This window comes from Calonectris borealis, chromosome 3 (assembly GCF_964195595.1).
Source record: "Calonectris borealis chromosome 3, bCalBor7.hap1.2, whole genome shotgun sequence".
Lineage (NCBI taxonomy): Eukaryota > Metazoa > Chordata > Aves > Procellariiformes > Procellariidae > Calonectris > Calonectris borealis.
In genome coordinates, this window is record NC_134314.1 from 76,565,783 (window position 1) to 76,579,536 (window position 13,754).

Consider the following 13,754-nt stretch of genomic DNA (forward strand, 5'->3'; position numbering starts at 1 on the left):
CTTACTAAATTACCCAGAAAAAAAAAATGTCTGAATGTTAAGTAAGTCATACTGGATCCCACTGTATAGGTATGTATGTAATTCAGTTGTGAGATTGGAGGGTGTTTGAATACTTTTGGACTTCATGCCCTCTCATCAGACATAGCAAGAAACAAACAAGGTAGTGACTGTTGAGGAAAGAACCGTGGTCTTTAAAGACCAGTTCATTCAGCCTGGTGAAGAGGTTTGATTATTATACTCTTAGAAGAGGGTCCTCATTTAAAAACAGAAGGAAAACAGTGTTTTCACTGGTGTTTTATAACGAGGTAACTTGTCTTAATTTAAAACTGCCTTGGAACTGAGACCTAATGCGAGTGCTGCAGGATCTCCTCTGCCAGGCCCCGCAAGAGCATCAGCACCCCACCCTGCGCCTTGCCAGGCCAGTGAGATCACTGAAAAAATAAATAGTTCCATAAGCACTGGAACTAATGACTTCTTGTTTCATGTGGTTTAGTCTCTTGTGGTTGATTTGTCTATGGCAAAATCAGAGGGGTGTGCTCTGCCTGAAGTTTTTTCTGCAATAGGGTTGTTTGCAAGAGTTCACAGGAATAAAATAAAATGCTTTCCCAGTTCAGCCTTTACAAGATGCTTTTCTGTTATTTATCCACCTGTTTTCACAAGATCTGTAGGAACAAATTGAGACTTCTTTGTTATAGTTGGCCAATAGTGGTTAATTAAATCAGATTGTTAGAAGACACACAAAGGGCATGACTTCCCAAGGCAAGGAAACTAGGCTAAAAGTATTGGTGATTCTGTGTGGTTGTCATTATGGCCAAATTCACCATAGGGCTCTCCTTAGAGTACAGGTGGTGCTACGGTACCACCTCAGTCATTTTTCTTAGGTAACCTCTAAAGTTTATCTACAGTGGTTGGTGAACTTGCCTCCCTTCTTCTCAAAGCTGTAATGTGAGAAGAGTAATTTCATACACTAAATGTTTCTGTGGCTTTGCAGAGAACATAACTGTTCTGCATGTTAAGGTGTTTATTTCTGTTTATAGCTAAAGGCAAAGAAAAAGTACAGTATCTGATTTTTTTTTTTAGGTGTTTGGTTTTTTTTTTGTTAGCCTTACTGCTTTTCTACTGGCTGGCAATATTCTGGCATATTTCTTCCTGCAGACACTCAGACTCGCTCCACCAGAGCATGAGTAACATTCCTCGTCTGCCTCAAAAATAGTAGCAAGTAAAATGTCATTTGTGATTCAAGTGAAATTGAAATTGAAGTTACCAGGTACTGATGCTAGTCTGGCACTGTCTGATTTAGGTCGAATGTTTCTTTGCCTCCATATCTTTTACCAGAGTCAAGATGATGTTATTTGCACGCCTGCTTCAGAAAAAAAGTATGTGAGGAGATGGAGGCAAACTGCATTTTTTGCCGCCTCCAAGCTAGAGTGGTGCATGTTCTTCTCCCAGATGTATGTTAAAGCAGGAGAGTTGCATGTATGACACCAGTGGGGAGTGGTGGTGATGAGAGTATTGTGCTGGGGTAATGGTCCCATATTCTGGGAGGAGGCAGAGGTCTTCTAGTCACTTTGATCTCCAGCCTATCCATGGGATTCAATCAGTTAGGGACTTGTTTTGGCCTTGGAGTCCTCTCTTCCTCCTTCCCTTTTTCTCCCTTCTCTATATTTACCCTGGGTTGATAAACATCAGATGGGTATAAAGGGATAGTGAGAGAGGTTAAAACCCTGTCCTGCTGCCATCTACTTTCCCCTGAAGCCTGAATTGACCAGGGGATTTCATTATTTTGTGGGGCTTTTTTAACATTGTGAAGAATTCAAATGGTGTGTTATTGGTGGACAATGATACAGTTCACAGACTATCTTAAAATAGTCTGTTTCCATGTATGAATTTGAAATTTCCTAGTATGTCAGTGAGCAGCATAAACTGCACTGAAGTTTGGTTGCTCACAATCTAAGAGTAATTTTGTTGTCACTTGATCATGTGTGTCACTTGATCATGCAGAGGAGATCCAGCTATTAGTGGTATTGTGCCCAACTGCCACTCTACTGAAGTAATCTTATTTGGTGGGACAGAGCAAGTGTCCAGGAGGAAGGAAAGGGTATCTGACATGATTACTCATTCATTGTATTTGTCATATTTTATTTTTAAAGCAAGTCCTAATATAAGAATGCATGCATGGCCCCATAGTGGTTGTTTTACATCTGACCTCTTCTTATGAGGGGAAGCTGGCACTGGAAGTTGTCTTTGAGCTTGCCCAGAGCTTACATATGAGAACAGATGGCTTTTTTTTTTTTTTGCCATGTGAGTTTACAAATAGATTAGCTCCTGTTGTTGGCTTAGTGGGTAATTATATGAGTGACAGAATTGACTCAAAAGGAGTTTTTGGCTGGGGAGAAGGGGAGACCAAAATCATAGTAGTTTGGACTTTGTTTGTCTTGTTCTGCAATGGAATTGTGCCATGGCTAGGGTTAATTGTGTGATACCGTGCAGTTGTTGTTGGGTTTTTTTTGTTTGTTTGTGGGTTTTGTTTGATTTGGTTTTTTTGAAAAGGCCTGTTCCTCACTGAAGCAAAACACCATTACTCTATAGTTTTATCTTTGAATAATTTAAATCAAAATAATTTTGTTTTGGAAAATTACAAAGATAAGTCAGCATTTTTTAAATAATGAAGTGTTTTGTAGCACTGTATGTAATGCTCCTCTACAATGTTTGCTGATACTGCTAGATAGCAATGAAATAATAGCAATGAAAGGTCCTACTTGGTGTTGGAAAGCTGTTGTGCTGGACTCTGGATTGACATACGTACTAATCCTGCAAAGATACGTACTTTCTGTTGAATTCAGTGATAGAGCATCCAGTGGTTAAGCTGACCATCTGGATTTGTGGTTTGAAGAACATATATACATTGTCTTAATTTTGTGCTTGCATGAGCTCTGACTTCTTTTTAAGTACTACCAGTATTTTTTGCAAAACAGCAAAGTAATCGAGGCTAATAAAAAAGTTACTATGGAGACCCTGTTATTTTTTTGCTACCAATTTTCTGAGGTTAAACCTACTTAATATTAAAATCAGTGGAAAATAGATGAAATACTTCAGGTCTCCTATGCTAGATAAAAGTTTTGTGAAGGAGGGAGTTTTCAGTGAACTTAGAAGGTGCCTTCATGGTATGCACAAGTTAGGGAGTGGAGGATGGAAGGGAAGACCTCTGCTGTTGTCTCTGCCACTGATTAGATTGACTGTCTTGCATTATGTTTGTATTCTTGAACCTTTGTTTTTTTCATGTACCTCTTAGTTTAGGCTTGCCACAAGTTTTCTCAGAAACAAATATGTTACATATTTGTATGTTTACACTGTGTTCTCCTAGTGACACTCTGGTTAGGAGAGTGTCTGACATCCTCTTTGTTGTATGTTGCCTATAGGTTGCTTGATTGGGAAGTTGCCCTTATGGGTGTGAAAAAACTTGGGATGAATATATATGGCTGTGGCAGGAAAATATAGAAGGTTGACTGTGGCTGGGATTTATCGACGGATTAGCTTTCTAAACAGATATTGCAAGTAAAAATTCTTCATCTTTAACATTGTGGTTTAACTTGTTCTCTACAGGAAAGAGTGCAAATCAGAAGATGCTACTTGCAAAATCTCTGAATCTGACCCTGAGGAATTATCAGATGAAGCAAGTGCTGACACCTTCTATGGAACTTCTCCTCCTAGTACACCCCGCCAGATGAAGCGTATGTCAACAAAGCATCAGAAAAATAACGTTGGGAGACCTGCTAGCCGCTCCACTTTGAAAGGTGGGTGTGGTGTTTTGTTTTTTTTCCTAAAATGACCATGAAGTCATAGTAGTAGCCCTTCATTACCTGACGGAGGAGATACACAGAAGATGGAGCTGGATACTGAGGTGCAGTGAAAGGACAGGAGGCAGCTGTCATAAGTTGCCACAAGCCAAGGCTCTTTTGGGTATTAGAAGAAAAAAAGTTACCATGAGAGTGGTCAAACAGTGAACAGTTTGCCAGAGAGGTTGTTGGGTTGTTGAATCTCCATCTTTGGAGATTTCCACAACAGCTAGATAAGAGCATGAGCAGGCTAAATTAATTTTGAAATAAACCTTGCTTTGAGCAGGAGGTTGGAAAAAATGACCTTCAGAGGTATTTTCCAATCAATTTTTTTCTGTGATTCTATGGTCTCTAGTAACAGTGTAGTTGCTTCTCTGCCCCAATTTCAAGTTCTGAAGCACTTTACAGTCTGTTTTATAGAAAAATAGAGTTTTCAGTGATTATACTTTACCCTTTAGTGTCACTGAAGCAATTAAATTATAGTTACCACTGTTATTTCTGTTGATGCTTTAGTCATAAAATCATAACTGGGAAAAAACCAAAAGATACTTGACGTATTTTTTTTCCTAATGTTACTAAGTAACGATATCCAATATTAAATAAAACATTTTTAGGTTAAAGTATGATTTTTAAGCATTTCTTTCTTTAATTTTGAGCAGATATAGAATATGGTAATTGCTTATCGAAAAGATAATTTTAAAAAACATGCAGTAGCTACATCTTTTCAAGCTGCCTTTCCAAGAAAAAAAGGAAAAAATGTGCGATTTTTGGTTTTGCTGAGCTTGTGATGGATGTAAAAAAGCCATTTCTTAAGATTCTATATTCAGTATTTTCACAAAGAATACACCTAGGTTTGGGTTTGTGCGTTTTGTTTTTTTTAGGGTTTTTTTTGTTTGTTTTTTTTTTTTTTAAAAAAGCCTGTGTCAGACAAGGTTATTTGCCAGAGTTGTTATGGCACCTTGACTATTGAAGTTAATATTTTGGAAGCAATTTTTTAAATTGCTTCGCATGAAACAGGAAATGTGTGCATTTACTTGCTAGGATTTCATTTTCAAGGTAAAGCTTAGTGGAGAAGGTGGTAAATGGTTTAGCATGAAAAAGGGAATACAGTCTATTCTTCAGTTGCATAGAGTTGTGGAGTGCAACTTTGTAATAAGAGAAGGGCCCATGCAAACATCTTCCAAAGCTTTTGGTTCCCTTCCATTTCATACAGTCTCTGAATAATGTCACTGTGAAGAGAGCATTCACCAGAAGACCTCTTCCTTAAACTAAATTGAAGAGAAATCTCGCTATACTTGCTAGTTAGCTGTGTAGGCATTAGAATTATTAAGCTGCTTTTACTGGCTTTTAATTGTGTCTTTTGGCTAAGTTAAACTCTTCTAATGCAACATTAACCTTATTTAGTTCTGTATGAGGTCGCTATGTAATAACTTTCCTTGTTTTCTGTGATTTTTTTCTTGTTTCTTTCTGTGCTTTAAAAAAAAAAAGATTAGTTTCTAAACAGACAAATTGTGATACTAAAGAACTGTAATGCATAATATTTCACAGTAACCCTTTGGTGCTGAACACATATTGAGGATCGATACCTTTATGAGAAATAGGGAGCTGTTAATTCCTGCTAATAGATTCTGAGTTTTTGGAGCAAGGTCTCTGTCTACTTGTGAGGGAATGGTTCTTGCTTCTGGAATAATAATATCCTGTTCTTGCTTGCTGTGACTATATATTAAAATACATTTGGGGTTTTTTTTTTGATGAATTGGATAGTGTTGTATTGTGTAAAATATCTTTTCTGGAAAGTTCATAGTTCATTTTGTTTAACTTTGCCTATATGTACAATCTCAGCAAATTTATTCTGTATTGGGGGGAGGGAGGGAAGAAACCCACTCCCAAACCAACAACTTCCAACTGGACTGGTTGATTGACCTTGAACGTGTGTGCATATGCTGTTACTGAGATTGAATTGTTTTTTACTTCAGTAAGAGAATTCATTCAGGTGTAACTAAGCAGTTTAAAAAGTAAATTTGAAATAACTTTTCAGACATTTACATAATAACACAGGTTTAATGTATCTTTATTTAGACAACTGAAAGAATTTTGGGCATTAGGGGCTTGCTTACTTGGATCTCCAATGTTTGTCTAATTTCTGTCACACCAAGTTTCTTGCAAGTTGCATTTAGTGTCAAAAAATATAATTTCTCCTGTAGCCCAAGACCCATGGGGTTCATGTTTTCTAAGCTAAACTCATTTCAGAGTTGCTCCTAGGACATACGTGTGTCTTGTGCCTGTGTTTTCTGACTCAGAGGGTATGGAACGTCAGTCCAGCGATGCTTGCTTACTTATTGAAGTATTATTAGCTTCTTGGACTATGTAAAAACACAGTGCCCCCGTCTGCTTTTTAGTATGAAACTTCTGCAACTTCATAATTGAAAAGGAACCTCTGTCTGCCTCACTTTCTTACCCCCATCAAGTTCCTCAAGTTCATTTTGCAATTTTTTTTAAATGAGCTGTTTAAGATCTCAGGCTCTACCATGTGCCCCCTTTCGCCCACGGATCGTTGCTTAGTTGTGAAATCTACCTGTCCCATGTAGCACTAAAGGTAATTGTAACTGAAAATTTGTTAATACCGGTGAACTTGTTTTACAAATTAATTTAAGCCTATATTACGAAATTACAATAAAATTAGTAGTAGGAACTCATACAGTTATAACAATGATACTCATTTATTGCAGAATTGTCAGATATGTTTGAATCATTGGTGCCTGTTTGTTTGATAAAATGAGAGGACTCTGAAACAATTTGTAGATTATTGTGCCTGGGCTTTGTTAAGAATGGTGAATATTCAAGTATTAGGGCATTTTGGATGTCTAATAATGAATCATATTTTGAACTTACCTTTCTTTCAATATGTTTTGGTGGGGTGGGGAATCTGAAGATTAATATTGAAGGAGAATGACATGTTAAAAATACAAACTGAAGGGGTTTAGAGGACGTCCTGGTAGCTAGAGTGTAAGTTCAGAAAGTGATCTTTAAATGTGCCAGGGTTTACATTTATTTTGCAAGGTTACAAAATGCTTTAACATCAAAGCGCTGTTAAAAGTTGATCCATTTCTAATCTACCTCAGAGTCTGGCGGGGGGTGTGTGTGTATGTGTGTGTGTTTCATCTCTGCCAACCTCCTTCATCTTCCTCCTTCTTTCCTGCCAATGCAGAATGCGTCTTCCCGCTGCTTGCCTGTCCTAGTTTTTTGGGCTGTTGCCTCCTCACGGCAGTGCCAGCTGTGGCATGGAATTCAAGCTGATAAGCTCAGCAGGACTTTTAGTCTTGTGTTCTGTGTGGTGCTGGTTAACCTCACGAGTTAGTAACCAGTGAGAGTGAGGTACTGCTGTCTTGACAGTAGTGTTTGAGTAGATAAATGTAAAATCAATGCTAGTGAATTCCATAGCAAATTTCTTAGAATCACTGGTAGGTTTCCATTTCCAGGAGGAAAATTGTGTTTGAGTTAGATTTTTATGTCATTTGCTGTTGTAGTTGGTAGCTATTCAGAGAAAGATGTATGAATACCTGAAGTAAAAGTAGTATAAGAGGCGTTAATAAGTCCATATTTGCAAGAAACAGTTTCTGTGATGACTTTGTGATTCTTCTTTCTTCCTCATATCCTTCAGAATGTAATTTCTTTTTTTTTTCCCCCCAGTTAAGTGCTATTGTATGCATTGTGACCTGCCCCAATCCTACACAAGTACGGCAAGGGTTAAATCATATTTTTTAGATACGGGGATTGGAAGGAGGCAGTGTGGTGGGTCACACCCTTATTAACTTGCTTATTGCTCATTAACAGCTGAAAACAGGGTTCGTAATGGAAACAGGCAAAGGAAGGTGCTCTGACCACATACCTCTCCACTTTCATTTCAGATATCCTTGCAACCTTAATACAATGCCTTTGTGTGCATTCATGTGATAGTCTTTGAGCTATGTTACCACACCAGTTCTTTTCCAGAGAACTGCTGTCTTAAATGAGTAGAGATTGTTTGGAATTTTGTGATGAAGGAAGCGGATTTCTGTATGACTGTACCTTCTTTTGTTGCAGATGCTGGAAGATACGTAGTGAATGAAACAAGAATGAAGGGCCATCTGATAATTAAGTCAGTGAAGTGCATCATGTGATAACAGCATTCTGTCATGAAAATTTGTGTGATGCTAGGCAAATAGCACAAATGAAATTCTGTTTCTTGTTTTCCTAGAAGCAAGCTAGAGATTCTGGGATGTGGTTTGCAAATCGTTGAGAATTCAAGGTGCAATTGAAGTCAGGGAGCATTGAACACGAAGTGCTCAATGTTCTGAAATGTTGAGCAATAGCTCTTCCCGTTTTTGGCACCCAAAAATATGCTGGCTTGATGGATCTTTCTCTATCATGATTTTCCATATATAGAAGGGGGATAATGTTATTCTTCTACTGAGCAAGCCTGTTTTGCAAATTAGCTTATTAGTATTTCTGGTATTAATGAATGTTCTAGTGAGGAGCACAGTAGCAAAGACTCTAAGGAAATTACTACTTCTAGAGTGGGGAATAAGCCATGTGCAGCAGATAATCCTTAGAGTCACAGTGAACAGTAAAAAGAAGACAAAGTATTCAGCCATCATTCTGAAAGTCTTTTCTGTTCTTGAATAAGCAGGGGCCCTGTGACCATGTAGCTTGTTGTGTTCCAACTGCTGATCCCGGACTGCAGCTAGTCTACAGGTGCTTCTCTCCAGCCTGCCACCAATTCCTTTAGAGAGAGAGAACCACTGTTTTAATACCAAGTAGTTCCTCCTGTCCTGATCTGCAAAGCCTAGGTTGAAGCGCTTTTGTTAGTGCTGCAGAAGAGTGATAAGGTCTGCCGCTCCTGAGGAAAGAACAGGAAGAAAAGAGGAGATTGCACAATTAGGCAGGAAGGGGCAGCTGTTATGTGGTAAGGGAGAAGGCAAGTGTTTGTGTGTTGGGAGAGTGGGGAAGTAGGCTCCTGCTGTTAAGGCAGTATATTAAGACTACAGAGGGGTTCTCAGAACTAAGATCAAGCCCCCCAGGAGCCAGGATCGGATCATTCAAGCTAAATCCGTGCATGCTCCAGTTTTTATGAAATTGCATGTGCAATGGAGTCTCTTTAATTCTGTTTGACTTGGAAACCTTAATAATGCTCTGTTGCATTTTGAGTTTTTTGTTTGGGAGGTTGTATGACAAATGTATGGAAAATGAACTTGGAAACCATTCTTTTCCTTTTCATCATGCTCAGTTCTCAGTAGATGGCATACTCAGGATAATGAGAATTCTCTGAGGTCCTTTCTACAAAAGAGGTAAAGCAAGAGGAGAAAAAAAAATGTCATTTGGTGCCTCTATTGATTTAGCTATACTAATAGTAATTTCCAAGACTATGTTTATGTTTCACTTTACTTGCGTATTTTGTTTTATTGGTATTAAACAATGTTTTATGCTCAACCTAAGAAATGTGATCAGGAGCTGGATTGAATGATGCTTTTTCTTGTTGCTGCAGTCACATTCTTTCTTTTTTTTTCTTTTCTTACAGAAAAGATGAGTGTGCCAACTCAGTCTGTGCATAAAGACAATGGGAAAACCATTGAGAATGTGGAGGAGCACAGCTATAAGCAAGGGAAAAAGATTCGAGACACCCTAAGGACAACAGAACGAGATCACAAGAAAAATGTGCAGTGCTCATTTATGTTAGACTCAGTTGGTGGGTCTCTGCCAAAAAAAACAATTCCAGATGTTGATCTCAATAAGCCTTACCTCAGCCTTGGCTGTAGCAATGCTAAGCTTCCAGTCTCTGTGCCCATGCCAATACCCAGAACTGCACGCCAGACTTCTAGGACTGACTGCCCAGCAGACCGCTTAAAATTCTTTGAAACCTTGCGGCTTTTGTTAAAACTTACCTCAGTCTCAAAGAAAAAGGACAGGGAGCAAAGAGGACAGGAAAACACCTCTTCTGTCTGGCTGAACCGATCCAATGAACTAATCTGGCTGGAGCTGCAAGCTTGGCATGCTGGCCGGAGCATTAATGACCAAGACCTCTATCTCTATGCAGCCCGTCAAGCTATCCCTGATATCATCAATGAAATCCTCACCTTCAAAGTGAACTATGGAAGCTTCTCCTGTGTAAAAAATGGAGCCAGTCTCAATGGTACTTCAGGAGAAGGAGTTTGCAAAGCAACACATGGAACTAGTGCTTTGGGTTACTCAAGTTACCATGAACACCTCCATCGCCAGCGGGTCTCATTTGAGCAAGTAAAGCGCATAATGGAGCTGCTAGAGTATATAGAAGCACTTTATCCATCTCTGCAGGCTCTTCAAAAGGACTATGAAAAGTATGCTGCAAAGGACTTCCAAGACAGGGTGCAGGCACTGTGTCTATGGTTGAATATTACAAAAGACTTAAATCAAAAACTAAGGATTATGGGAACTGTATTGGGCATCAAAAATCTTTCTGACATTGGCTGGCCAGTGTTTGAAATTCCTTCTCCTCGACCATCTAAGGACAATGATCCAGGGGATGAAGAAGTTGATAGGGAAACAGAAGTAAAGGAATCCTCAGGCACGTGCACAGAGGAGAGCGATGGTGAAGAACAAATCTCCGAGGAGAGTGTTGAGGAACTTAGACAAGCCATCAAGAACAATTTTACTAATAAGCCAAATTTTGACTTTCAGGACCATTTTTCAAGGAGGCTTGATAGGCTTGAATCTGAGGATGACTCCACCTCTTGGGTTATTCCAGAATGCAGTGCTGAGGCAAGCTGCAGCCAACACTGTTTGACCTCTATTTACAGGCCGTTTGTAGATAAAGCACTGAAGCAAATGGGGTTGAGGAAGCTAATTTTAAGACTGCACAAGCTAATGCATGGTTCATTGCAAAGGGCCCGTATGGCGTTGGTAAGGAGTGACCACCAGCTGGAGGTAGGTTGCTACTAGTGTAACTGGGTAACAGGAGTACCTCCCCTGCTGTGTTGTTTCTAACTGAAACTGGAGGAACTGCGATGTTATGAAAGTTTTGGTTGCTGTGTTGGTTTTTGAAAAATAGTATATGTTATGATTAAGAGCCCAGTTCTGCTTCTACTGAAATGAATCTGTCATTTGACCTGAATTAGAATTTGTGTGAAGCACAAGCTAGCTCTCTGTTCTTTTTTGTAATTGAAATGACATTTTTATGATAACATCTTTGCTCATTACATTTTCTAATGTCTAAAGCCATGAGTCAGAAAAATTACAGTGGAAAATTAGGCACGAAAGTTGAATCGTAAGAAAAATTAGCTATGGAAGTGATCATTTAGCTTTTTCTGTCTTCAAGACTGGATATCTCTCTGCAAGACATCCTTTATGAAAACATCACTATTGTTTTGGGTTTTTCTTCATCTAAATGAATGAAGTACTGTGGTGGCACGTTATGCTTGAGGCCAGATAGGATAAACGAATGGATGCTTAACCTTGAAATCTATGAAAGCAAGTCATGTTAGCATGTTGCATTCTTCAGCTGGCTCTTAGTTTAATTTTTTTTTTCTTTGGGTCATTTTATATTCTTAATTAAGAATGATTGTGAGTTAATAAACCAAAATTATGAAATAAGCAGTAAACGAAGTACAGTAGCTGAAGTTTCATATGGTAAGTTGTGGTCACTGATTCTTTCAAGGCAGAATATTGTTTCTTAGTATAAACTGTTACCTAACCTGTAGGCATTTTTATAATTAGGAAGAACTAGTAGTAAGGATTACTTGCCCTCCTCGATAAAGTGGCACTGTGTGTGGGGCCTAACCATGGATTCTGGATGAAGGAATTTCTTAGCCAACATGCCTGTTCTAAAATGGATACCACATGTGGTCTTGGACATGTTGCTGATCTCTTGGTGTTGACTGTCACGTTTGCAAAAGGAACAGGAATGGTTTATCTCCCTTGGGTTTTTTTTTTTAGGATGAATAAATTAATATTTATAAAGTTATTTGATTTTGAAAAAGCTTTTATTTGTAGTGTTGCTAATGTAGATATTACTGTAAAAAATGAAGCTATTAGCTGAATTTTTATTTATTCTCTAATTGGTTTCAACTTGTGTTCTAGGAAGTTTTGCATTAAGGAAATCTTTGTGTATTTCTAAAGAGTCACGCGCCTAAGCAAAACTTGCAGGTATCTGTTACAGTAACCAGAAGTACCCCCAAACCATATATACTTAGCTAGAAAGTTCAGCGATATATATAGGTAGAAATAACTTTGAAAAAAAACAAAAGAAATAAAACATAATTTGGGGGTATTGAAAACTACTTTGAATGTATTTTTGAAATTGTGAAATACCTCCAATGTTTTGACTTCATAAGGGTTCTTAAAACAAGTTAATGAAACGCTAGTAGCTAGAGTCTTTGCTGCAGCTTCACTTGAAATACCTCCAATGTTTTGACTTCATAAGGGTTCTTAAAACAAGTTAATGAAATGCTAGTAGCTAAAGTCTTTGCTGCAGCTTCACAGAATTAAATTTTTTGGTAATTTAGCGTTGGATGACTTGTGTAAGATGTAAGGTTAATCTTTTCTCCCTCCTTCTCTACCCTTGCGACTTCTTTGAACGTTCACTTTCAGTAATTATTACATTTTCTTTGGAATGTTGTCCTCTTTTAAGAAATTACTTTATGACTAAAGATGAATGTTATAAAATTGTAAACTTCTTTCCTGCCCCAAAGTTAAAAGAATGCTGTCAAAACCAGAAAATACTGTTTGTCAGAGGTCCGGTACCTACTGCAGCAAAGGGTGACATCAGACTAAAATAGAAGAGATGGTTTTGAATTGCTTGGTCTTTGCATATGACAGTACTTTGAATGTAGTGTCTTGCGTTTTTTTAGTGCAGTTCAGTTTGACATTTGTATGCAGCCAGAGCTGTTAGTGTTTTGTTAATCTTTGTTACTTCTGGTTTTTTTATATCTTGACTCTGTGTTTATGTGTGTACATACACTTTAAAATCTCTGGACATACTTTTATTTCTATTGTTACTTAAACACTATCTTTCATCTAAAATGTGCTTTCTGGATTCTTCCACTGTATGCATTTTAATGCTCATTTCATATTACATATATATAAATGTTTATACAGATAGCTGTTTTTAGTGTTTTTTAAAGTACAAGTTTAATTTGTCATAGGCTGTGATACTTTAACAAGGCTCTAGGCACTGTAGTCTGTTTTGTGTAGAAGTTGTATGATTTGATTCTTAAAGAAAATGGCTAATGTTTCTTATTTTAGTTTACAAAATCAGAGATGTTATTTTAGTAGAACAGTATTTAAGTCTGTGTACCCTGTTTGTTGTTTATTCAACTGGCTGCACTTTTGAATACGGATTTTATTTATGATCTCAATAAATGTCTTGGACTTTGTTTTCTTGGGCTTTTTTTAAGAAGTATTTGGTAGTCATTTGAAACATTTCAGATTGGGCCCGCTGAAGAGTAAGAATAGTCAAATTGAACAATAGAAGTTTAGTGTCTAATACTAAGCCCTAATGTCATGTGCTGTTATGCTTAATGTTAGAAGATGAAATAACACATTTACTCAATTTTGTTGTGTTATTTTTGCTCATAGACTAGTTCTTTAATATTTTTATGAGAACTAAATTTTTCAACGCTATACTTGCATCACAAAGAGGATTGCATTTCTTAAATATTTTGTTGTACTGTAGAAGTGTAGTATTTTCATGATCTGTTATTAATGAAAACTTCTTGTATAAAAGCGTTTAGCTCTGATGCTATTCTGGTGCTATGCGTTTCTTTGAAAGAGAGTTAGTATAAAGAAGACATTAATATACCATCTAAGAAGATAAGTTCTTATACTGTAGATCAACTAGTGGTTAAACTTCAACTAAACAAGGTATAGAGGAAATCCCCACTGATGCATGTTTGCTATCTCTGCATA

The 13,754-nt window shown here is 37.7% G+C and overlaps 1 protein-coding gene across 9 annotated transcripts in view; it reads left to right on the forward strand.

Moving 5' to 3' along the window:
• Window positions 1–13,754, forward strand: part of MAP3K4 (mitogen-activated protein kinase kinase kinase 4) — a 74,144-nt gene that overhangs the window by 12,307 nt on the left and 48,083 nt on the right. For 8 of the 9 annotated variants that reach the window (XR_012673052.1, XR_012673051.1, XM_075146278.1 and 5 more), the window contains exons 2-3: window positions 3,604–3,794; window positions 9,394–10,775. Coding sequence is in view for 7 of the 9 variants with exons in the window: in XM_075146278.1 (XP_075002379.1) it covers window positions 3,604–3,794; window positions 9,394–10,775 (1,573 nt within the window). In the remaining 2 variants the exon portion in view is untranslated. Of the gene's footprint in view, window positions 1–3,603; window positions 3,795–7,919; window positions 7,975–9,393; window positions 10,776–13,754 lie in introns of those variants that run through there. The other variant, XM_075146284.1, reaches the window with a different exon arrangement.